Source organism: Amia ocellicauda, chromosome 3 (genome assembly GCF_036373705.1).
Source record: "Amia ocellicauda isolate fAmiCal2 chromosome 3, fAmiCal2.hap1, whole genome shotgun sequence".
NCBI classification, from domain to species: domain Eukaryota; kingdom Metazoa; phylum Chordata; class Actinopteri; order Amiiformes; family Amiidae; genus Amia; species Amia ocellicauda.
The window spans coordinates 44,115,620-44,142,644 of NC_089852.1; the positions used below are offsets into that span (position 1 = coordinate 44,115,620).

The 27,025-nt window shown below is 40.8% G+C and overlaps 1 protein-coding gene across 1 annotated transcript; it reads left to right on the forward strand.

Moving 5' to 3' along the window:
- The first annotated feature begins 13,975 nt into the window (after positions 1-13,975).
- Positions 13,976-14,914, forward strand: LOC136747156 (olfactory receptor 52K2-like). Its single transcript, XM_066700108.1, has one exon. It carries the CDS (start codon positions 13,976-13,978, stop codon positions 14,912-14,914), a length of 939 nt encoding a protein of 312 aa, XP_066556205.1.
- Positions 14,915-27,025: the final 12,111 nt, after the last annotated feature.

Genomic DNA, 27,025 nt, shown 5'->3' on the forward strand with positions numbered 1-27,025 from the left:
GTAAACGTTTAAATAGTAATGCTCATTAAAAAAATAAAAAATCTTGTGGTCATTCTGTATACTTACAATTTTTTGTAAAAGTTCTGACATGTTTAAAGAGTTAAATTTTAGGGGTTAATATATTTAATGTACTTATTTAATCTCTCTCTCTCTATATATATATATACATACACACACAGCAACATAGATGTAAGTTAAATGAAACTGTGTTAAACAAATTGAGTTACAAACTTACAAAGATTGTCTGTGTTGCCCTGTCCTTAATTAGCAGTATTCTTGCTGGCTATCTGGGGTGTGTGAATGGGGCAGAGCACAAACATCACCCTATCCATGGCCACCTTTAAGTAAGGAAAGTACAGGTGTGAATGTGTGAACGCTGCAGGGCCTGGGGTCCTGACTGCTGGGGGCTCTCACTCTGCAGGGCCAACTTAAAGTTAGGTTGTTTTTACAGCTTTTAAGGCAAGGCTGTGGTCAGGGCGGGTCTTTCAATGGAGGAGACTACAAAACATCTCCTCCAGGACGCCAAACCCCAGAAGCCAGCAGGGCTCCTGATGGCCATAGTCCCGCCCACCACTTCCCCTATAAAAGGAAGCAGGAAGCGAACCTGTGTGTGCATGCTTGGCTGGGGGGTAGCAAGGTGCACAGGAGGGCGAGAAGAAGAAGAAGAAGAAGAAGAAGAAGAAGAAGAAGAAGAAGAAGAAGAAGAAGAAGAAGAAGAAGAAGAAGAAGAAGAAGAAGAAGAAGAAGAAGAAGAAGACGGAGCGGGAGCGGGAGCGGGATAAGTTGACGGATTCACTGGCTTACGACCCTTTTTCTGGACGTGGACCATTCTCCCTCTTAAACCCTGGACTGTCTGACAACCTCCCATTGGTAACGAACTTTGATTACGGACTGTGACTACGAACCTGCCTTGCCCTTGTCGTGCTTCTGTTTGCCCGGTGTTCAGCTCCATTATTGTTTGTTTTGTAGTTAGGGATTGTTTACGTTTAGTTAGTGCTCGGACAGAGCTAGGTTTTGTTTTGCTTTTTGACACTGTGCCTGCCATTTAGGGAAGCAATAAAACAACAGCAAGCCTGTTTTGTACCCTTTGCCTGCCTTCCTACTGTGTGTTTCAAGACCAGACCCCGCCTACATACAGACTTTTCTTGGGACGGGCCCCCCAACCCGTTACAATACTATATGTGTAAATGTAAGGAATGTAACTTCAGCCTATTATTATGTATTTATTTTCAGCTAAATAAAAAATGGTTATTAAAAGAAAAGTTAAATGTAAAGATTAAGTAAATATAATTGTCTAGTTTTAAGCACATGTTTGCAATACCCTGTTAAGTAAATTAAATGTAATAAGCTGGCTTAATAAATCATAGAATATATATGTTTACACAGGTAACTCGGTAGATGAGAAGGAGCTGCATTCATAGAGGCAACAGTGAAAGATTAACACAGAGGGACGGAGAGTGTCACCCGGGAGTCAAACCGGCTCACGTGGGAATCAAGCACTAGAGTCGTTAGTAAGATAACTTACACATTGTTTTGTTGTTGCTTTTCCCCTGCAAAACAAACAGCTGCAGAAAATAGAGGCAGAGATAGAAATAGAAAATAAACAGAGAGAATGAGGTAGGCAAAGATACATGTGGGTTTTACAGTAGGTTAATACAAAAATAAAATACTAGGAGGAAAAGGATATTATAAATCCAAAACTGACATGGGCAAATATTTGAAGGTTTTATTACTATTTAATTTTAGTTTTGCACTTACAAAGTTTATGTATTTCACACAAAGGGCTTACACAGTCATTCAAAAAAGTCATGAGCCTCAAGGCCTCTGGCACCAATCACACTGTCCGGAGAAGGGGCTTCGGAGTAGGTCATCTGGGCGCCCACTGCCCCAATTACTGACCACAAAACCTGTACAATACTGGTGCCCCTCTCATGTACACTGACAGGGGTCATTCTGATCTACATTAGAGTAACATAAGACCATAACTTTTCTAAAATATGTTCTGTTTTGCAAAGGATGCATTATAATTGCAAGAAATGCTTCTACTTTTCCAATTCTTCATTTAAAAATAAATAAATGAAAATGTGATTAAAGTCTTAATTAAACAGAGAGAAGGCCTACACTCACCTAAAGGATTATTAGGAACACCTGTTGAATTTCTCATTAATGCAATTATCTAACCAACCAATCACATGGCAGTTGCTTCAATGCATTTAGGGGTGTGGTCCTGGTCAAGACAATCTCCTGAACTCCAAACTGAATGTCCGAATGGGAAAGAAAGGTGATTTAAGCAATTTTGAGCGTGGCATGGTTGTTGGTGCCAGACAAGCCGGTCTGAGTATTTCACAATCTGCTCAGTTACTGGGATTTTCACGCACAACCATTTCTAGGGTTTACAAAGAATGGTGTGAAAAGGGAAAAACATCCAGTATGCGGCAGTCCTGTGGGCGAAAATGCCTTGTTGATGCTAGAGGTCAGAGGAGAATGGGCCGACTGATTCAAGCTGATAGAAGAACAACTTTGACTGAAATAACCACTCGTTACAACCGAGGTATGCAGCAAAGCATTTGTGAAGCCACAACACGTACAGCCTTGAGGCGGATGGGCTACAACAGCAGAAGACCCCACCAGGTACCACTCATCTCCACTACAAATAGGATAAAGAGGCTACAATTTGCACAAGCCTGGTCTGATGAGTCTCGATTTCTGTTGAGACATTCAGATGGTAGAGTCAGAATTTGGCGTAAACAGAATGAGAACATGGATCCATCATGCCTTGTTACCACTGTGCAGGCTGGTGGTGGTGGTGTAATGGTGTGGGGGATGTTTTCTTGGCACACTTTAGGCCCCTTAGTGCCAATTGGGCATCGTTTAAATGCCACGGCCTACCTGAGCATTGTTTCTGACCATGTCCATCCCTTTATGACCACCATGTACCCTTCCTCTGATGGCTACTTCCAGCAGGATAATGCACCATGTCACAAAGGTCGAATCATTTCAAATTGGTTTCTTGAACATGACAATGAGTTCACTGTACTAAACTGGCCCCCACAGTCACCAGATCTCAACCCAATAGAGCATCTTTGGGATGTGGTGGAACGGGAGCTTCGTGCCCTGGATGTGCATCCCACAAATCTCCATCAACTGCAAGATGCTATCCTATCAATATGGGCCAACATTTCTAAAGAATGCTTTCAGCACCTTGTTGAATCAATGCCACGTAGAATTAAGGCAGTTCTGAAGGCGAAAGGGGGTCAAACACAGTATTAGTATGGTGTTCCTAATAATCCTTTAGGTGAGTGTGTATTGGGCAGATAGGCTAGACACAAGCTGTATTTCACTTCAATTGTCTAGTTCTGTAGTTATTGTCTACACTCACCTAAAGGATTATTAGGAACACCATACTAATACTGTGTTTGACCCCCTTTCGCCTTCAGAACTGCCTTAATTCTACGTGGCATTGATTCAACAAGGTGCTGAAAGCATTCTTTAGAAATGTTGGCCCATATTGATAGGATAGCATCTTGCAGTTGATGGAGATTTGTGGGATGCACATCCAGGGCACGAAGCTCCCGTTCCACCACATCCCAAAGATGCTCAATTGGGTTGAGATCTGGTGACTGTGGGGGCCAGTTTAGTGCAGTGAACTCATTGTCATGTTCAAGAAACCAATTTGAAATGATTCGACCTTTGTGACATGGTGCATTATCCTGCTGGAAGTACCCATCAGAGGATGGGTACATGGTGGTCATAAAGGGATGGACATGGTCAGAAACAATGCTCAGGTAGGCCGTGGCATTTAAACGATGCCCAATTGGCACTAAGGGGCCTAAAGTGTGCCAAGAAAACATCCCCCACACCATTACACCACCACCACCAGCCTGCACAGTGGTAACAAGGCATGATGGATCCATGTTCTCATTCTGTTTACGCCAAATTCTGACTCTACCATCTGAATTTCTAAACAGAAATCGAGACTCATCAGACCAGGCAACATTTTTCCAGTCTTCAACTGTCCAATTTTGGTGAGCTTGTGCAAATTGTAGCCTCTTTTTCCTATTTGTAGTGGAGATGAGTGGTACCCGGTGGGGTCTTCTGCTGTTGTAGCCCATCCGCCTCAAGGTTGTACGTGTTGTGGCTTCACAAATGCTTTGCTGCATACCTCGGTTGTAACGAGTGGTTATTTCAGTCAAAGTTGCTCTTCTATCAGCTTGAATCAGTCGGCCCATTCTCCTCTGACCTCTAGCATCAACAAGGCATTTTCGCCCACAGGACTGCCGCATACTGGATGTTTTTCCCTTTTCACACCATTCTTTGTAAACCCTAGAAATGGTTGTGCGTGAAAATCCCAGTAACTGAGCAAATTGTGAAATACTCAGACCGGCCCGTCTGGCATCAACAACCATGCCACGCTCAAAATTGCTTAAATCACCTTTCTTTCCCATTCAGACATTCAGTTTGGAGTTCAGTAGATTGTCTTGACCAGGACCACACCCCTAAATGCATTGAAGCAACTGCCATGTGATTGGTTGATTAGATAATTGCATTAATGAGAAATTGAACAGGTGTTCCTAATAATCCTTTAGGTGAGTGTATATCTAAGTAGTGTCCAGTTGTAGTGAAACATGTACAGCAAACAATTCAAGGTTCTTCAATGTATCGATTTGTGATTGTCAAAAATTGTATCTCGCAACAGATGTATAGTTCTTTTAAAAGTTTTATAAAACATCTTTTCTACAGCTCAATCATTATCAGTAACAAAAAATATGCAGCAAACAGAAATAGGTAATACGATGTATTAAAATGTCACAGAATGTGAGTAGTTTTGTAGCGGGCTATGGGTGCTTGTGGTCATTTAAAATATTTACTCCGAGGTTACCTGAAGAGGAGCTTAAGTGTCAGTGCAGGGGCTAGGGTCGGAACTAAGACTTCTTCACAAGTCTCTATTTCCTTCTCTGTTTCAAGAGCAACCTTTAGCCATTTGCTCTCTCTTTCTAACAGTCTGCAATATGTTGTAAATGAGGTTGAGGCAATTATATTCAGACAAGTTAACGGCTGATGGATTTTCTATACAGGTGTAGCACAACATCCTATCACATTTGTTTTGTAGGCTATTAAAAAATTATAAAGGATACATCTCAAACTAAAATATGTCCCTTTCATCTTATGTCTCTGCAACATCCTCATAGCACACGGGCCATCTCAGTGCACGGACCCGTCTCTCCACTTTGATCAGGGTCTGCCACTTAAGCTGTGTACACTTAACTGTTCAAAATAAATAAACGGGGTAGAATCCGATAACTCTTTGTAGAAAGCAGAATGAAGTCCATCTTAGATAGGGTGACCAAAATGTAAATAGACAGACAGAGCAGAGCAGAGAATAGGGGGATGCCTCTGCTCACACCAGGCTGTTGAGACCAAAAGGTTACAACCTGCTAGGAAGCTGACCCCCATAGGTAGACCACAGCCTCCTTTCTATGCTGAGCTTTTTCGCTGTTATCCAAACAGTCCGTTTCACCATGCAACGATTGCTTAACAGAAGACAGAAAAGTAAAATGTAACATAAAACTGTATAAATGCACAGGATCTGGCTATTTATTTATTTGTTTATTTATTTATTTTAGTTGTATGACGCTGAAGCATTAAGGTGGTTAAGGATGTTCAGAAACACTGGAAAATGGTAAGATGCCTTTTAATTGATGATTATTATCATTATTGTAGTTATTTTTTTAGTTCTTTCTATGGTTTTGTTTTGTAAATGGTATTATTACTTCACAAGATTAGTAAACAAGAGGTATGGATACAAGAAAAAGTGTAGTTTAAAAGATGAATTCCACTATTATTTATTTCAAACCAAGTGTATGGGGTGCATACATTGACCAACTAACGACCTATTTAGAAATAAATGTTTGGGGGGGTTAAAGACAAATTAAGCTTTCTAAATGTTGATACTAAAAATAACTAATTTGAAAGTGTAAAGCTTACACCTTAAAACTGTTAAAAAATAAATGACTAAGATATTGAACAAATTAGTAATTTTAAGAATAAGTAGCATCGAAATGGTTTCCCTGAAAGATTGTGACACAGTTAAGGACCTTGATTTGCTATTAAGTCTGATTGAACCCGATTCTCTAGAGTTTAGACCATACAGCACTGAAGTGCATTATTCAAAATATGACACTCGCCATTGTCTGTAATGTTATAAAATAGGTTGATAGATAGATTTCTCAGGCATTAAAGAGAATGAGCCATAGTTACACCTTAGTGTACAAGCTATATTGGGAAACTTACTCTCCCCCCATAATTTTTAATTTAGTCTCAAATAAGTGTAGCTGAATTCAAGAGTGAGTGGCTTGTTCTTCCAGTTTGAGAGGTTTAAATCCTTTTTCTAGTCTCAAGAAGCAGGGGGTGATATGTATTAGTTGTTTGACTATATGTTTAATTAAAACTTACTGATTTGTTGTTTCACACAGCTCATGTATTTTATACCATTTGTCTGCAAGTTTTATTATTTATGTTACCAACTGCTTTAGGGGCTAAAAAGTCACAAAGGCTCCCTGACCTGGCCTTTCTACTCCTGGACAGCGACATTCCAACGCTTAGCCAACAATGGGGCTGTCTGTTTTTATTTATGGTTGTATGTGTGCTGCAGCAGAACAAGTTTATTTTTATTTTTTTACAGAATTACAATACATACATACATATTTTGAACTTTGTGTAATTTGTAGTTTTGATCTGTAATTTTAGACTGTATTGCACTTTTATAATGCTCTTATGTTTTTTAAGTCGCCCTAGATAAGGGTGTCTGCTAAGCAATAAAAATAATAATAATAATAATAATAATAATAATAATAATTTGGACAGTAATGTTGCAATGTACACCGGGCAACAGCAACCCTGATTTAGGTGAAGATATGGTGCAGGGTGACCGGCCTCACACAGATACAATTCGCCGCCTCATACGTTCACCACATGAGCTAATGTAACCATGAGTGCATTCACTTATCATAGAGCCAAAGAACAAACATATATCAGTGACGTGCACCACCAGAGCAGGGGATAGGAAAGGGGCAGTTGCTTGTGCCACCCTGGCACCCCCCGTCTGCATGCCCCTTATACATACACACGCACAAATTTGTTCTTATTTCTTATTATTTCCAAATTTCCAAAAGTCCAATAGTGGAGCCATATACAACTAATTAAGTGGTGGCTGTAGGCTACTTAAAACACTTTAATACTAGTCTCCATTGGCACAGTGGTTAAGAAACAGCACTGTGAACCAGGGGTAGAACAAACAAACAAAACCATTCCTACATACACTGATAAGAGAGATCCCGTGTGCTAATAAAATCCCTCAAATGCAATTATACAATTTTAATCCCACAGTGCTATTCATGAAAAACATTGTCTCATGGTGGCATACATGATTCATTGTTTATATATAGCTGCCTTCATCATCATAATTGCTTTTAATTGTATAATCTCTGTGGAGTTGACGTGTCACTGTTATGTATAACAAATCAGCGTGGCTCAGCCACAGACACTAAAAGAGTATTCACTGAGAGATGACTCTGCATGCGGAACTGAAAGCAAGACTATTTTATCATTAGGTAAGTACTATATAATATACGAATGATCATTAATTCAACTTCTTAAGCATAAAAGCCAGTAAATTGAATGATGTCAACTGCTTGTTATTTTATTGGTTTTGCTTAATGTAGACTTCTGATTAAATAATGACATAACATCATTAAATAAGAACAGTTTTATTTGTGAGTGTATTTGTGGTGTTCTGAAAAACAGCAAAACATATCATTTTAATCTGATAACATGGATTATTTTAACATACTTTTAAGTTATCCCACTCAGTATTGATTATGGTTTCTACAGATTTGAACAGATAATTTTACTTTGAAGGATACATGGCTTAGAAATAACCACAATGCTTGAAATCTCCTCAGCTGTTCACTCTGAGTGATAGATTCAGTTGAGCACATAGAATTGTTTTTGGCTTGTCATCTTTAAATATTATTGTTTGCTTTGAAGACATTTGTCAGAATACTTAGAAATTATTTCAAATTGCACTTCAGAATGAAAAAAAAACATGCACAGCAGTGTTAATTTCGTCAAGGAAAACTAAGATGAAAAATATTCGTCAACAACCTATTTTCAGTGATAATAACTATGACGATAACAAGACAAACTACTGTGGGGAAAAAACGATAACTAAAAATAAATGCCTTCTGATTTTAGTTGACTAAACAAAAATTAAACACAAGGTTAATGGACATAAATCACAGTGCTTTGTGAGGTGACCGGTCAGGGAGCTGTTTCATGGTCCAATCATAATTATGCATGTGTTGACTTGGTCATGTAGCACAGATTATCGCAATTATGCTCAGATATGCGCTGCTCCACCAATAGGATCGTTGGGATTCTGCAGCTCTGCGCAGAACCACAGAAATCTGCACAACAGAATGGGACCTGATTGTACCCAAGCGTGTGTATCGCTAAACATTGAACACGCTTGATGTGGTTTACTGTATTGGCCTTAACGTGAAGTTGATACAGAATGTTTGAAGTTAAACACCTGTTATCTTTCAAGTCGGAAGCACTGCCCAAGGGGGAGGGGTTTCTGCACACTTCCGTAGGAACCTGTTCGAAACGTCACTCTATCAAAGCTACCATTGGCCCCTGCGCACGTCACTCAGAACAAGTCCCTTCCACTTCCTGTTCTATAAAAAGTGACATCAGTGTAGGTTCATCCTCTTTTGCCATTTCACTGGACTCGAGAACAGAAGCTCTCTGTATCTGTGTTTGTAATAAGCATTAAAACTGTGTATTTCGGCTGGCTGGCTCACTTCATAGTGTTTTTCACCACCGTTTTCGCTACACATCGTCTCTGTCTTGTGTGTGTTTAGTTATTACTGATAGCTAATCCCGATTCTGTCCCGTCCGCACACTGGAGGTCCGGCTGCACTTTCGGTTTCAGTTTTGTTCACAAGAAGAGCCTTTTAAAAATAATAGCTGTGTTTTTATAGTGCCTTATATACACCAATCAGCCATAACATTATGACCACCTGCCTAATATTGTGTAGGTCCCCCTTTTGCCGCTAAAACAGCCCTGACCCATCGAGGCATGGACTCCACTAGACCTCTGAAGGTGTGCTGTGGTATCTGGCACCAAGACGTTAGCAGCAGATCCTTTAAGTCCTGTAAGCCTCCATGGATCGGACTTGTTTGGCAAGCACATCCCACAGATGCTCGATTGGATTGAGATCTGGGGAATTTGGAGGCCAAGTCAACACCTTGAACTCATGATTAATCAGACCAGGCCACCTTCTTCCATTGCTCTGGGGTCCAGTTCTGATGCTCACGTGTCCATTGTAGGCACTTTCAGGCAGTCAGCAGGGGTCAGCATGGGCACCCTGACTGGTCTGCAGCTACGCAGCCCCATACACAACAAACTGCGATGCACTGTGTGTTCTGACACCTTTCTATCAGAACCAGCATTCACTTTTTCAGCAATTTGAGCTACAGTAGCTCGTCTGTTGGATCGGACCACACGGGCCAGCCTTCGCTCCCCATGTGCATCAATGAGCCTTGGCCGCCCATGACCCTGTCTCCGGTTCACCGCTTTTCCTTCCTTGGACCACTTTTGATAGGTACTGACCACTGCAGCCCGGGAACACCCAACAATTTTGGAGATGTTGGAGATGTTCTGACCCAGTCGTCTAACCATCACAATTTGGCCCTTGTCAAAGTCGCTCAGATCCTTACGCTTGCCCATTTTTCCTGCTTCTAACACATCAACTTTGAGGACAAAATGTTCACTTGCTGCCAAATATATCCCACCCACTGACAGGTGCCATGATAACGAGATTATCGGTGTTATTCACTTAATCTGTCAGTGGTCATAATGTTATGGCTGATCGGTGTATATTGTTGTTCATTTGTACAACATTGTAGGGCTGGTGTGGCCTCTCTCCTAGCTGGGCTAGTGGAGCAAGTGGCCAATGGTCCCATGTTATGCGAAGAGTGCATGAACGGTTTCCTGCACACCGCAATGTTATGGTTTGATGGTCATGGTAGAGCCTGCTGTTGTCCTGCATTAGCTGCGCTAATAGGTGACAACTGCTCCCGTGTTACATGGTGGTGCATGATTTGCTTCCTGCACCCCACGATGTGTTTAGTTCTCATGACAGCACAGTGGAGCTGGATGCTCTGTACCGTTCAGTGATCGTGATTTTTCCTGTGCTGCATGGAGGCAACATGAATGTTCCTGCTGCCACGCTGTTTATACTGTTATGTCCATCTGTGGCAACTCCGTTGACTAGCCAGCTGTGTGTAATTCAGTGGTCTGTGGCCCCACTCCTTCAGGATTAGGGGTTCACTGCCACGTAAATGTGTGGAAGGTGCACAAGTTGCTTGATTGCCCGCGCCATATATTGTGGAAGTAGATATATGGACTCACTCCTAGATGCACTAGTTGAGCAGCCAGCCTTGCTATTGTTAGCGGAGGGTGAAAGAGTTGACTTCTGTAGCCCTGCTTTGTATATTCTGATTGCAGATGGTCCCCGGAAGAGGGTTACTGCGGTCCTCGCTGCTGGACAGCCCAGTTTGGCCCCAAGGGGAGTTGTGTTGTTGAGGCCCCTAGCAGTACACCTTGGATCAGGCTCCCTTATCAGCTCACTGCCTCCTCCCTTGCGATGGTTTTGTTATACAGTAACCCCTCCCCCTTGGGAAGTGCTTCCGACTTGAAAGATAACAATAAGTTGCAGATCTGAAAAAGGAAGCACTGCCCAAGGTTTGCAAGGTCGTGCAGGAGTCCTAGCTCCCGGCAAAAGAGAATGAACCTGCACTGTTTAATAGAACAGGAAGAGGGAAGGGACCTGTTCTGAGTGACGTGCGCAGGGGCCAATGGCAGCTTTGATAGAGTGATGTTTTGATTGGGTTCCTACGAAAGTGCGGAGAAACCCCTCTCCCTTGGGCAGTGCTTCCTTTTTCAGATAACCAGGGTTGCATTTGCAACCTATTGTTCTTTTGTATATAGGACTGGTAAGTGCAGGTAATTAGTAAAGTTTGGATCTAGTTGGTTAACGTATAAGTACAGTAAGCCAAGTTTAGTGCTTACAACATGAAGCGCAATTCATGCTTGGCAATAGTAGGGCTTACATAGCTATTATTATTATTATTTTAATTTCTTGGCAGACACTCTTTTCCCGGGTGACTTACAGCATAAGTGCAAAACAAAGTGCAAAAATACAGTTAAGTAAACGCAGCAGTCATTACAAATTAAATTTACATAAAACATAGCAATTCAAAATATAATACATTTTACAACTTCCAATTTACACAGGCAAGTGCAGTAAGTGAGGTCATACATCCTGGAAAGTAAAAGCTATGTGCTGTCAAGATGTAGGGTCACAGTCAAGGGCTACAGGAAAGGGAGCAAGAAGGAAAGCAATCAATAACGCAAGAAGCATGATAAAATGCTATGAAGTGCTATCTAACGGGGATTAAAAGGACTAATATTACAAGTACTGTCTGAAAAGATGTGTCTTGAGTAAGCGCCGGAATGAGGTCAAGGACTCTGCTGTTTTGACTTTGGTGGGAAGGTCGTTACACCATTTAGGAGCCAGGGATGAGAAGGAGCGGCTCTGGAGGAAGGGGAGTGGAGAGGAGGTAGAGTCAGTCTTCTGGCACTGGAAGACCGCAGTGGTCTGGAGGGGATGTATGGAGAGACAAGTGTCTGAAGGTAGCTTGGTACAGTGTGGTCGAGACAGTGGTAGGTGAGGGTCAATGTCTTAATCTGAATGCGTGCCGCTATCGGGAGCCAGTGGAGGGAGTGGAGCAGTGGAGTAGCGTGTGTAAATCGGGGCAGAGAGAATATCAGACACCGCAGAGTTCTGGATGAGCTGGAGCGGGCAGGTAGTAGTTGCAGGCAGATTGGCCAGGAGGGAGTTGCAGTAGTCCAGGCAGGGGGATGACCAGTGACTGGACAAGCAGCTGCATCGAGTAGTCGGTGAGGAATGGACGGATTCAGCGTATGTTGCTCAGGAAGAATCTGCAGGTGCGTGTCAGCGTGGTGATATGCTGGGTGTAGGAGAGCGCAGGATCGAGGGTGACTCTTAGATTTTTAGTGGAAGAAGAAGGAGAGAGTGTGGTGGATTCCAAGGGGATCGAGATGGAGAGGTCAGCAGAAAGTGAGGAAGTGTGGGGGAAAAACGGGAGATCCGATTTGGAGAGGTTGAGCTTGAGGTGGTTTGAGTGCATCCAGGTGGAGATAGCAGACAAGCAGGAAGAGTTGCGAGAGGGGATGAGTGGGTAAGAAGAGGGAAAAGACAGGAAGATCTGGGCATCATCAGCGTAAAAGTGGTAGGAGAAACCATGGGATGCGATGAGGGGGCCCAGGGAGTGAGTGTAGAGAGAAAATAGGAGAGGGCCCAGGACGGAGCCTTGGGGAACGCCTGTGAGAAGTTGGGGGATGGATGAGGAACCTCGCCATGTCACTTGGTGGGTCCGGTCGCTGAGGTAGGAGGAGAACCAGGTGAGAGCAGTCCCAGAGATTCCAAGGTCAGCGAGGCAGGAGAGGAGGATGGAGTGATCGACACACAACGTTCCGGCAACTTAATATAAAATTGTGGCAACATTGTGTGTTAGGAGGGTAACAATATGCTTATGCTATATCACTTTAAACATCCAATCTTTTATTCATGAGCGAGGGAGATGTTTGAACATTATATGTTAATGCAAAAGCCAATGGACATTTTAATATTGTCAGCGAATGTGCATACTGGAATATAAAAATACAAATGTCATGATTGTATTTGCATTTTGACCTCAATAAAGCATGAATAAATGAAAATGCAACTGTGCAATTGAATAAAGTCCACTATATGCTTCCATACTGTTCTATTCTTATTACACACATTTTCAAGAGAGACTTCAAACTGAAAAGAATGTGAATTACAGTAATTTGTGGCCATGGAGTTTAAAATGTTTGTGACCTGATTTCAAATTAAGTCAATCAATATGTTTATGTTTTGCATCCATCCACTAATTGATGTAAACATCTGCCATCAGACATATTGCATAATGGTGATAATGAAGTTAAAAAAGAAAAGTGCATGGACTAAAATTACACTGACTAAAACTAAACTAAAATGACAGGAGTTTTAATTGACTAATATTAACTAATACTAATGAAAGATGAAATGACTAAAACGTGATTAAAATTGATAAGCATTTTAGTCAAAAGAGTAAGACTAAAATTAAATCTAAAGTAGCTGCCAAAATTAACACTGATTCAGTGGCACTGGCTCCCACTGTCCCCCCCTGGCCACCCCCTCAGAACTGCCACTGCACTGATGCACAGGCAATGCAAGATATGAACATTAAAACAAGTCTTGTTTTAATGGGATAAATATGTTTAATATGTTTAATATGTTCGTATATGTTCTATAAATCATACTTCAACAATACAGTGTTAAAACAACTTTTAAAGGAATGTTCATAGAAGTTAAAGCAATACATTTCAGGATAGCAGCATCCTTTCAATTATCAGATATGTGTTGGTTTGTCTGATATCACTCAATGCTGATAGGGAAATGTGTTCTTAATTTGTGAGGTGTTATATATTATTGTTACTGTGTTATTACAGTGTTTGTAACTGTAATTAATGGTACTGTATTATTATAAGTATTGATATCTTTTCAGATGCCCTTATCCAGGGCAACTTTCAGTTTACACAAGAAACATTATAAAGCATTACAAAAGTGCAGTAATACAATCAGCAGGAGAAATGAGAGTCCGTAGGTAACTAGGTGCAGCCTAGTCGAGACCATGGTAGGTAAATCTGAACTGGATTCGAGCCGAGATTGGGATCATAATTTGTAACAAATTACATAAATTGAACCTAATCTACATTTTAACGATGGCATTTAATTTTTCAGCCTTTCTGTGGGACATCGCCATGGATAACCTCTCTTCTGGAGTCTCAACTGTTTTAACCATGGAAGGCCTTGCTATACCACCTGAAGGTGTCTACCCAGCATTTATTTTGGGAATGCTAAGTTACTGTATTATTCTATTCTGTAATCTGGTTATCCTTCTCACAATTGCTCTGGATAACCGATTACATGAACCAATGTACCTGTTGCTTATCAATCTACCCATCAATGACTTGATGGGAGCTACTGCCATTTTGCCTCAGTTAATGAAACAGATATTAATGGATTCAAGGTCAATAAGTTATCTAGCCTGTGTCACACAGGCTTTCTTCTTTCACATGTACGCTGGTGGCTCTGCACTAATATTGATAGCAATGGCATATGATAGATATGTAGCGATATGTAACCCCTTAAGGTACAGTGCAATCATGACAAATGTGTATCTGCTGAAAATCATCACACTGGTCTGGGTAGTGGACCTCACTTTGATACTTATTCTTGTCGCTCTGCTTCTTCGGTTCCCTCTATGCCGATCCTTTGTTTCCAATGTTTACTGTGACAATCCCTCTCTTGTGAGACTGGTTTGTGCAGACACCACTTTAAATAACATCTATGGGTTGTTTATAATAGTTTTCGTGCAAGTGGTATTTGTAAGTGCTGTTTTCTATACATACCTTCAGATTTTATTGACATGTCTGAAGAACAAGCAGTCTGATGCAAAGAGCAAGGCTATACAGACTTGTGTCAGCCATTTAATGGTGTTTATCATTTTAGAACTGACAGGTCTGATGACACTTCTTTCATATCGTTTTGAGAAGGCTTCACCCCAGTTAAGGAAAATAGTTGGTATGTTTGCCATAATATTTCCCCCCATTATGAACCCAATTATTTATGGCCTGAAAACGAAAGAGATCCGGAATAAAATACCAATGTTTTTCAGTCGGAAGGTTTCAGCCTTCTAGTATCTAGTATCAGCCTTATAGTACAGGATCAAACATGTAATCTGAAAAATTGCTTTGTTATTATTATGATGTTTGTTCAGAATAAATATAATTTTATATTACAGTCACAGTTGCTTTAGTGAAAGATTATATTATGATTCTATTGTATTCCATGAAATTACCCCACTGACAAATATCCTATATTATTTTTCATTTCAGTGGTAATGAAACATAGATTGTTTTCTCTATTCTGTTTTATCAACTGACAGTTTTTTTGTTTTTGATGAATTAATGTAACAATTAACATATCAATATTTTGGGTGAACTACATCCATGATTACACCACACCACATGTTACATGGTACACTACATGAGTAGTGACATAATCAATGTCCCACTATAAGAAATATAAATGAACCAACACAGAATCTGGACATGAGAAGTTAATATTAAGTGACTAGAATTAATGCTCAGTATAAAAGATAATTAATGTTGAAAACATTATGCTAACACTCCACTTCAGTCCAATGGAATCTTCATAGTTTTCTCTAGCAAGATTTCTGGCTCCCAGGTGTCTTTTATACCGGAACGAGCTGAGATTAGGAGCACTCTCTTAAAGGGAGTGCTCCTAATCTCAGCTCGTTACCTGTATAAAAGACACCTGTCCACAGAAGCAATCAATCAATCACATTCCAAACTCTCCACCATGGCCAAGACCAAAGAGCTGTCCAAGGATGTCAGGGACAAGATTGTAGACCTACACAAGGCTGGAATGGGCTACAAGACCATCGCCAAGCAGCTTGGTGAGAAGGTGACAAGTTGGTGCGATTATTCACAAATGGAAGAAACACAAAATAACTGTCAGTCTCCATCGGTCTGGGGCTCCATGCAAGATCTCACCTTGTGGAGTTTCAATGATCATGAGAACGGTGAGGAATCAGCCCAGAACTACATGGGAGGATCTTGTTAATGATCTCAAGGCAGCTGGGACCATAGTCACCAATTTGCTACCGAGCAGTGCAGGGCCATCACCTTTTACAACCAATAATTCCAGGAGTTGTGTTTCATTTTTGCAGGACACTTTCACTTCAATTTTATCCATCAACGTTAAAGACTCTTTTGTGTATGTTCTAAGCACACAATCTGCAGGGTACATTTTAACATTCTTGAATCTACGGTTGTACATTTTCTCCGAGATTACTGAAATGGTGGCCCCCGTATCGAGCTCCATTTTCACCTTTACATCATTTATCTTTACATATACAAAGAATGGTTTGCTATCGTCAGTAGTAGTCTCTAAAGCAAACAGTTCATTCCCAGGACCACACTCATGTTCCCCTGGTTGGCAATCTTGCGGCTAGGGCTGCAACAGCTAATCGATAAAAATCGATAATGAAAATCGTGGTCAACGAATGTCATTATCGATTAGTTGGTCTGCTCAGGTCACAGGGAGCGAGTACAGATCAACCGGCGGCAGAAAAAAGTGTGCGGCCCAAGTCATCTAAGGCATGGGAGCATTTTACATTAAATGCAGCAAAGAAGGTGGTAACCTGCAAGTTATACAAAGCTGAACTTGTGTGACACGGAAGTACCACAGTGATGAACAAGCACATGAAAAGAAAACACGTTGGTGTCGCGGATGAAGGTGAAACATCAGCACGGTAAGCAAAAACTGTATATCTTTCATTATTATATGAAGATGTGAAAATGGTATAGTCTGGTTTAATTCAATGCTATTGTGTAAACAGCTTTGTTTACTAACTTCGGGACAGTCACACTAGATCTATTTTGTCTCGAGCTTCAGGTTGTGCAGTCCGCTAGCTCGCAACATAAAGATGGGTTGAAATAGCGCTACCACAGACAGGTTAAATTAAAACGGTGTGAACAAAGTGAAGCACTAAATCTAAACGCAGTTAATAACCAGCACTACAAGATTATGTTTTTTTTAGTGGTTTTCAGTGAATGCTTATGCACTTGTGCACTAATGCATAATGCTTCCTGTCCTTTTAATCAAGCCTGTTAGCTTGCTACTACATTATCTACTACAATTAACTTTTATGTTTTTCAAACGCGATCTACTGCGGCTCTACTACGTTCACATGCTTGTTTTCAGTCTTTCAATATTTAATTTATCTATATATCCATTAATTATTATTCAAAATTAAATGAATTATATATTTTAGATGTGTTTGGTTTATATCTTCACATCTGAACAGCATGTCTGTGTAAACAAATGTAACAAAAATGTTAAAACATAATATGTTGTATTAATTATATATTATTTAGATTTTTTATATTAATCATGGTTGTCAACTTGCCATCAACAATTATCATTAAAAACAATGCAAATATTGATTCACATATAAATTGCTTCTCCTTGCATACTCAAATGCTGTTTTTTTATTTCAGAAAGAAACAGCTCACCATGAGTGAATTTATTCAGAGGAGAAATCCCCCATGCACTCCTCAACAAGCAACCATTGTAACAGATGCCATCCTGAATATGTTGGTAACTGACATGCGGCCAATGTCAATGGTGGAAGATGAAGGATTCAAAAAAATGGTCAGCATACTCAACCCAGGATACATTCTTCCCTCAAGGACCCACTTCACAAAATTGATGGAGAGGAAGTACCTGGAGGCATTACAAAAAATTAAGAGTGCTATAAACACCACCAACAGCAGAATGGCTTTAACTACTGATATATGGACATGTGTTGCCACTGAAGCTTACCTTGGCCATTACATTGGGAATGACTGGATGATGACGTCTGTCTGCCTTACCACTATTTCACTCGAAGACATACATACCTCAACCAACATTGCAGAGTGGTTGGAAGAAGTAGCAGTCAAGTTTGAAATCCCTTCTGAGAAAATTAGTGCCATCGTACATAACAATGGTGCTAACATTGTGGCTGCTGCAAAATTACTGGAGGAGAAACATGGGTGGACCAGTATACGCTGCACTGGCCACACCTTGCAGTTGGTGATTAATGCTGCATTAAAGAATACAGGCATTACAAGAGCTGTTGGAGCTGCAAGATGTCTTGTGGAGCATTTCCAAAAAAGTAAGCAAGCTGAACCTTCAACATCTTTGCTTGACTCACTCCTTGAGTTTGGAGGCAGCAGTGAGGAAGAGAGCAGAGAGGAGAAAGCTGAGGAGGACCTCAACACTCAAATAAGAAATTAAGTCCTGGCTTACTTTGTTGAGAGGCCCCTAGCCAAGGAAGAAAATCCTTTGGATTGGTGGAGAGATAATAAAGATAAATATCCCACGTTGGCAAAATTAGCTGTATCCCAAGCACCTCAACACCACCTGAGCGTCTGTTCTCTGCTGCAGGTAACATAGCTTCAAAAAGAGAGCCAGCCTCAGCCCGGAGCATGTGGACATGCTGACATTTTTGCATTCCAATTCAAAAGTTTTGGAAGAGTGAATAAGAAACATGTTCACATGAACAACACTGAACAGTGACAGTTTCCCACTTCTTCTGCATTCTACCTCTGTATCAAACAGTAACATTTGTTTATTATTTATAATTTTGATATTTTAACAAATTCTGCTGCTTAATATCTTATTACAAACATGTTTTTGTCCTAATTTCATAATGTGAAGTTTATACGAGTACAACTCAATATTTTGTTTTGTGTTGCTTATTTATATTTTGGATATTTAAATAAGTTTTACGGTTTAAAAACTGGACAAAAAACTGGAGTTTTATTTATTTTTATAATGTGAGAATTATATTTTTAAAACTCAAGTTTTGATTAGCTTTTTTATTGATTAATCAGACAGTGTCATGTCCTTGGTGTGAGCCGCGTTCAACAGGCGGTCTCTTAACTGCATTTTTTAGTCCACAGATGAAACAGTCTTTTAAGGCTTAATCTAGAAACTGATCAAATTTGCAATTCCCTGACAACTTCTTTAAGCTTGCCATGTATTCTCTTATGGTCTCACCTTCTAGCTGGTGTCTTGCATGGAACTTGCATCTCTCTGCAATGAAGTTTATTTTCGGCACATAATATCCCCTCAGTGCCTCCAGTATTTCTTTTAAAGTCTTTTCGCTCAGTTTGGCCATTGAACACAAATCCATTAAAACTCTGTGAGTTTTCCGCCCCACTATGGTGAGAAACACTGACTTTTTTTTTTTGTCGTCTTCTTTCAAGACATTTGCTTCAAAAAACTGCTGTAGCCTGTCCTCTAAAGCTTCAAACGTTTCTTCGCTCTCCTCGAAGTGAAAATCATCGGATTTACCGAAAGTTGCATTTTTTAAATATAAACTTTATTTTCTTTTAAGTCTCTTTATCTTTTAAATAGATCCCATCCTCATCGCCAATAATCGGTTGTGTATTTAACAGATACTAATAAAGAACTAACTGCTTTATTCGGACTTCACAAGGCATCAGCAGGGCATGTGTACTGCTCACAGCTACCATTCTACTGCTCTTCCAGAAGAATCTATAACTTACATATGTAGCGCCCCCTGCCCTCTTAGGTGAGCTTGACCTAAACTCTATACGGTGGAGCACCAGGTTCAATTACTTGGTGTTTCTCGACTATAATGAATGTCCTACTCCTATACCCCTACTGTTAATTCTACATGGAAAATATTACAGGCAGAAGTAGAAACAAAAGAGAAACCCAAAGGGATTTATTTAAAGAAATGATAGAGAGAGGTATGCATAATAAAGAATGAACTAATGAGCGGTTGCTTACAAGCAGTGAGTAAAACAATTACCGGCAGGAAGAAAATTAAAAATAGATACTTTTTTACTATTACTGAGTAGTGTGCTTTCAATTAACTTAAGAGAGGTTCCAACCTTCTCCTACGTGTTACACACTATATACCCAGCAGCATAGAATTCAACAGGTGAACTTTACAAAATAAACTCACATTAACGCTTTGTAAACAATGAATATTCCCTCACAATACAGTATTATATATATATATATATATATATCAATCATTTTTTCACCTTTCTCTCATGAAAACATAACAGTGCACTTCAAGTGGGCCTCACTCTCACTCTCATTCCCCCACGATGCAGGCCAGTGTCATTGCTTGAGTGCGTGGGGGCCTTAGAAACATAAACTGGCCGCTTCACTCAAATGAGCTAAACCAACAATGCAAAATGTAACTGAACTCAATCTCTCTCTCTCTCGATCAGTACTCATGATCCTTCGTTACACTGTCCGCAATCCTCCACGAATCACCGTCACTCCCTCGCTGCTGGAGGAGCACCTAAGCTCCCGGTGATTAGGTGCACTGTCCGGAGGTCGCGGCACTCTCCAGCATTGCCAGAGGACCTGAGCGCTCCGGAGGCTCAACAGGGCTGTCTGGTGTCGGTGCTTGACTCTCCCCGTGTCCCCTGAAGAGCAACAAACATTGAAACACAATCACCCAAACCGATTTCCTCAGTGCTAGCTAATGCTGTTCTCAACAGTCTGTCAATGACATGCACCTTCAATCTTTTTAGGTCACTATGTCTCTTGTACAACGGAGAACAGAACTACAACTGCAAATATCTTTTACCCAGAAATAAAATAAATCCTTCTACAAAGATAATAAACAAATCCTCCTTACGTTTCACTGGTTATTATTTCTCTTTTCTCTTTCTTTTCGAGAAGATTTTTCTCCACTCTCCTCTCCACTATCTTCACCCAGCCCCTCCTCGCAATTCTGCCCCATAGACACCCCGACTCCCCAATAAGAATACTCATAGCTATGTTGCGGGTGGGACTAATCAATTAAACATCCAATAAAATAAAAGACATCAAACATGATGGCAGAACTCACGTTTCTCCCAAGTGCACCAACACCAAACTTGAGTGTAATCACCGGGTTTCCTTAAAGGGCTACACAACATATAGACCATTTCCATAAGGTAGACTTAACAGACTGCAGAAAATAAAAGGGACTGATTCCTATGCCACTCCTTGCTCTACAGTCAAACAAACAGGGGACATATTCTGTAAAACCAGCCGACTGTAAATTGATTATCTTTCAATATACTGACTTCATAATGAATTCCTCTTAAGAGGGTTACATAAATATTGATCATACGGGTTCCAACAATTACCATATGATCCCATACATTTATAGCCAATAGAAAGAAACTAGGCATCACGCCACCAATTTAAACACCCAAATGAAGATTGCATTTTTACTAACACATCTTTTAAAATAAACGGTTTTATTTAACCCTCAATACAATACAGCCAGCTTGTCTTATTGAGTGACAAGGAGCAGCGCCTCGCAGGGCACAGCAGCACCGAGATTTTCGGTCCCTCCCCTTCTCCAAAAGCTCAAAGCCCAAATGGTGGTTTCACAAGCACCCCTGATGAAGGTGTCATTTGATAGGTTACATCCCCACCAATAGCAGGTTAACAGCCTTTCTGTACCTGAAGTCAGGAAGTTGGAAGAAAATAAGTTTGTTTACTTTAACACAACTATTTCTGAGGAAAAAACAAAATCGAACACGAACCGCCATTTCCTCTCAACAGTGGAAGCGCATTCCAACATTCCATCCTATAATAAGCGATGATGACCTGCAGGTTTGACTGGAATTTTAATGTTGTATTTCTTACTTCCTTTTTTAATTTAAAGTGTCAATGCATGCTTTTTGTTGTTGTTACATATGACTGTGGGGCTCATTTGAAGTGTACATTTGTATTATTGCCCATATTATGATAAAAAATGCATTAATGTATATGACAGACAGGAGACCAATAAACTGAATCCTAGTTGTGGAATTGTCTTGCTTTTGTGAAAAACCAAAGCCAATAAGCGCAGGTGTATAACTGATACCGGTGGTTGCTGTGAGGTATTAAAGTATGTAAAGAAATTGGAAGCGAAGTATAGAAATACAACATTCAGTAGAAGAGCAGAATTAGAGGTAATAGGTTTCTCACTGCCGTTTGAAAGAATCGTGCATGACTCGGGAGATGGTGAGGCTTCAGATGCAGGTGCAGGAAGCCCGGAAAGCCATTTGCTTAACTTGCAAAATGTGGATTCTGTAGTTGACGGGTTACAAAAAGAGATAAGGAAAGTGAACGATTTGACCTCAGAATGTAAAGCTTTGGCAGATGAAAGAGACAGAATACATAAGAACATAAGAAAGTTTACAATCAAGAGGAGGCCATTTGACCCATCGTGCTCGTTTGGTGTCCATTAATAATTAAGTGATCCAAGGATCCTATCCAGCCTATTTTTAACTGTTCCCACATTTTCAGCATTACCACATTGTTGGGGAGTTTGTTCCAGATTGTGACTACTCTCTGTGTAAAGAAGTGTCTCCTGTTTTCCATTTTGAATGCCTTGAAACCGAATTTCCATTTGTGTCCCCGGGTGCGTTTGTCCCTGCTGATCTGGAAAAGCTCCTCTGGTTTGAAGTGGTCGATGCCTTTCATGATTTTGAAGACTTGGATCAAGTCCCCACGTAGTCTCCTCTGTTCCAGGGTGAAAAGGTTCAGTTCCCTCTTCTCTCAGGACATTCCCTTCAGACCTGGAATAAGTCTGGTTGCTCTCCACTGAACTGCCTCTAGAGCAGCGATATCCTTCTTGAAGTGTGGAGCCCAGAACTGTACACAGTATCCAGATGAGGTCTAACTAGCGCATTGTACAGTCTGAACATTACTGCCCTTGTTTTAAATTCTACACTTTTGACAATATACCCTAACATTCTGTTTGCCTTTTTTATTGCTTCCCCACATTGTTTGGATGGAGAAAGTGAGGAGTCCACATAGACTCCTAGGTCTTTCTCATGCGATACTTCATCTAGTTCTATTCCTCCCATAGTGTAATTATAGTGGACATTTTTGTTACCTGCATGTATTACCATGCACTTGTCCACATTGAATTTCATCTGCCAGGTGTCGGCACACAACTGAATATTATCTAAGTCCCTTTGAATAACCTGTGCTGCCGAGATTGTATCTGCTGAGCCACCTATTTTCTTATCATCTGCAAATGTGACAAGTTTGCTAACTATCCCATAGTCCAGATCATTAATATAGATTAGAAAAAGCAAAGGCCCTAGTACTGATCCCTGTGGAACTCCACTAACAACCTCACTCCAGTTAGAAGCAACTCCTCTAATCGACACCCTCTGTTTCCTATACATCAACCAGTTCATAATCCATCTACTTACATTACCCTGAATGCCTACAGCTTCCAATTTGAGGATCAGTCTTTGGTGTGGAACCTTATCAAAATCTTTTTGAAAATCTAAGCACATCATATCATATGCTTTCACATGATCTACAGCTGTAGATGCATGTTCAAAAAACTACAATAAATTAGTAACACATGTCTGCCTCATCTAAACCCATGTTGACTATCTCCAAGAATATGGTTTTCATTAAGATGCTCCTCTATTTTCTGTCTAATCATGTTTTCCAACATTTTAAGTGATGCAGGTGAGACTGATTGGTCTGTAATTTCCTGGCTCAGTTTTGTCCCCTTTCTTGTGGATTGGTATGACATTTCCTGTCTTCCAGTCAGTTGGCACATCCGCTGTTCTAAGTGTCATTTGGAATACTTGAGTTAGCGGCCTATAAATCATTCCCCTCATTTCTTTAAGTAGTGTTGGAAATATCCCATCTGACCAGGTGATTTGTTTGTTTTTAATTCTGCTAGTCCCTTTAGTACCTCCTCCTCATTTATCCTGAACTCTCTTACGGTTTGATTGGAATGATTGTTAACCTGTGACATGTTATCTGTTTTTTCTTTTGTGAAAACCTCTGTGAAATACTCATTTAGAACATTTGCCACATCTTGTTCATTTTCCAAGGTACTTCCATTTTTGCCCTTCATCTGTTTCACTTCCTCCCTTACTGTTGTAATATTGAAAAAAGCTCTTTGAATGAGTTTTAGCTCCAAGAGCATATTCTATGTATTTTGTTTCGTCTCCATCCCTTTTGTATGCGCTATACAACATTTTCTTTCTCTTGATATTTTTTTGCATACTTATATAAAACCATTTTGGCAAATGTTTTTTGGTCCTCAATTTGCCAAGTTATGGTACAAATTGCTCCTGAGCCTCAAGTAGTATATTCTTAAATAGACACAGAGAGGAAAGAGAGGGGGATTCGGTTTTATGAGGCTGAGGTGAAGATTATTAAATTGAAAAATAATTGAGAACGATTTCAGACAAATTAGCCCGGACGAGTGTTAGAAATGTCAATAAAAGCAATAGACATAGAGATGACAAAAATCAAGAAATGCAGAGAGAAGCACTTCAGCTTAGGGAGGAGAAAGATCAGCTTGCATTGACTAATGCTAATTTAGAGCAGAGCATTGAGGTGCTAAAGGAAGAGATGCATAGTAAAAGAAAAGAGAGCATGAAACTTAATTATTATAGAATAAAATCTGCAAAGGATGATGAACAAGTGCTTACTGTTCTGGCAGTGCGAGTATGAAGAAGTAAAGGGAGAGTTAGACAAGTTCTTAGAGAACAGGACCGAAACATATGTGGAAAACAGATGTGGAAACAGAAGGGATGTGTATATGGACTTAGTTGCTAATATGGGAATTAGCATGCATAAGGCATCTCAAGTTGTTACAGTAGTTTTAGAAAAACTGGGTGGTACACAGGTAGAAAGACTACAGTGTAGAATTCTTACACTACTGTCGTCTTTTTTAAGGATGGTAAGGAAATAAGTATTTGATCCCCTATCAATCAGCAAGATTTCTGGCTCCCAGTTGTCTTTTATACAGGTAACGAGCTGAGATTAGGAGCACTCCCTTATTTCCCTCATTAACATGCAAATCAATGTATAACTTTTTTGAAATGCGTTTTTCTGGATTTTTTTGTTGTCTCTCACTGTTAAAATACACCTACCATTACAATTATAGAATGATCATTTCTTGTCAGTGGGCAAACATACAAAATCAGCAGGGGATAAAATACTGTTTTCCCTCACTGTATCTGAAAAAGGAAGCACTGCCCAAGGGATAGGGATTTCTGTGCACTTCCGTAGGAACCCGATCGCAATGTCACTCTATCAAAGCTGCCATTGGCCCCTGCGCTCGTAACTCAGAACAGGTCCCTTCCCACTTCCTGTTCTATAAAACGTGGTGTCAGCGCAGGTTCGTCCTCTTTTGCCGGAAGCCAGGACTCCCGCGCGACCTTGCAACCCTTGGGCATCCTTTTTCAGATAACCGGGGTTGCATACGCAACCTATCGTTATCTTTCAAGTTGGAAGCACTGCCCCAGGGGGAGGAGTTACTGTATAACAAAACCGTTACGCCCTCCGCTTACAAGAGCAAGGCCGGCTACTCTACTAGTGCAGCTAGGAGCGAGGCCGTAATCTACTTGCACAGTGTGTGGCACGGGCAATCAAGCACTTGTGCGGCCTCCACGCAATATCATGGCAGTGGACCCCTGACCCAATAGGAGTGGGGCCACAGACCCAATGAGACAAATACAATATAATACATAGCTGGCTAGTCAAGAGAGTAGCCGAGCTGAACAATATACAATTAAAACATATCGCGTGACAGCAAGACCTTCATGCTGTCAGCACGCAGCACAAGAGCATCCAACTCAACTAAACAGTACAGAGTGAAAGAGCTCCATTGTGCTGACAATTTAGATTTTGTACAAACGAACTATATACACCGAACTCATGCACCGCCCATGGAACAAAGGAGCAGTTGACAACTGCTGGTTAGACCAGCTAACGCAGGGCAACATTAGCTCTACTGTGTTAATAAAGGAACTATATACACAATGAGGCAGTGAAACTCAAGCGCCATCAGCTGGGAACAGCGGCAGTGAACTCCATTCTACAATTTTAGATTGGAGCCACAGTCCTGCTGTTTAACACATAATACATACACTCACCTAAAGGATTATTAGGAACACCTGTTCAATTTCTCATTAATGCAATTATCTAACCAACCAATCACATGGCAGTTGCTTCAATGCATTTAGGGGTGTGGTCCTGGTCAAGACAATCTCCTGAACTCCAAACTGAATGTCTGAATGGGAAAGAAAGGTGATTTAAGCAATTTTGAGCGTGGCATGGTTGTTGGTGCCAGACGGGCCGGTCTGAGTATTTCACAATCTGCTCAGTTACTGGGATTTTCACGCACAACCATTTCTAGGGTTTACAAAGAATGGTGTGAAAAGGGAAAAACATCCAGTATGCGGCAGTCCTGTGGGTGAAAATACCTTGTTGATGCTAGAGGTCAGAGGAGAATGGGCCGACTGATTCAAGCTGATAGAAGAGCAACTTTGACTGAAATAACCACTCGTTACAACCGAGGTATGCAGCAAAGCATTTGTGAAGCCACAACACGTACAACCTTGAGGCGGATGGGCTACAACAGCAGAAGACCCCACCGGGTACCACTCATCTCCACTACAAATAGGAAAAAGAGGCTACAATTTGCACAAGCTCACCAAAATTGGACAGTTGAAGACTGGAAAAATGTTGCCTGGTCTGATGAGTCTCGATTTCTGTTGAGACATTCAGATGGTAGAGTCAGAATTTGGCGTAAACAGAATGAGAACATGGATCCATCATGCCTTGTTACCACTGTGCAGGCTAGTGGTGGTGGTGTAATGGTGTGGGGGATGTTTTCTTGGCACACTTTAGGCCCCTTAGTGCCAATTGGGCATCGTTTAAATGCCACGGCCTACCTGAGCATTGTTTCTGACCATGTCCATCCCTTTATGACCACCATGTACCCATCCTCTGATGGCTACTTCCAGCAGGATAATGCACCATGTCACAAAGGTCGAATCATTTCAAATTGGTTTCTTGAACATGACAATGAGTTCACTGTACTAAACTGTCCCCCACAGTCACCAGATCTCAACCCAATAGAGCATCTTTGGGATGTGGTGGAACGGGAGCTTCGTGCCCTGGATGTGCATCCCACAAATCTCCATCAACTGCAAGATGCTATCCTATCAATATGGGCCAACATTTCTAAAGAATGCTTTCAGCACCTTGTTGAATCAATGCCACGTAGAATTAAGACAGTTCTGAAGGCGAAAGGGGGTCAAACACAGTATTAGTATGGTGTTCCTAATAATCCTTTAGGTGAGTGTATATACTCATATATACATCACGGGGTGCAGGAGCTGGCTCATGCGCCACACGTGGAACACAGGAGCAGTTGA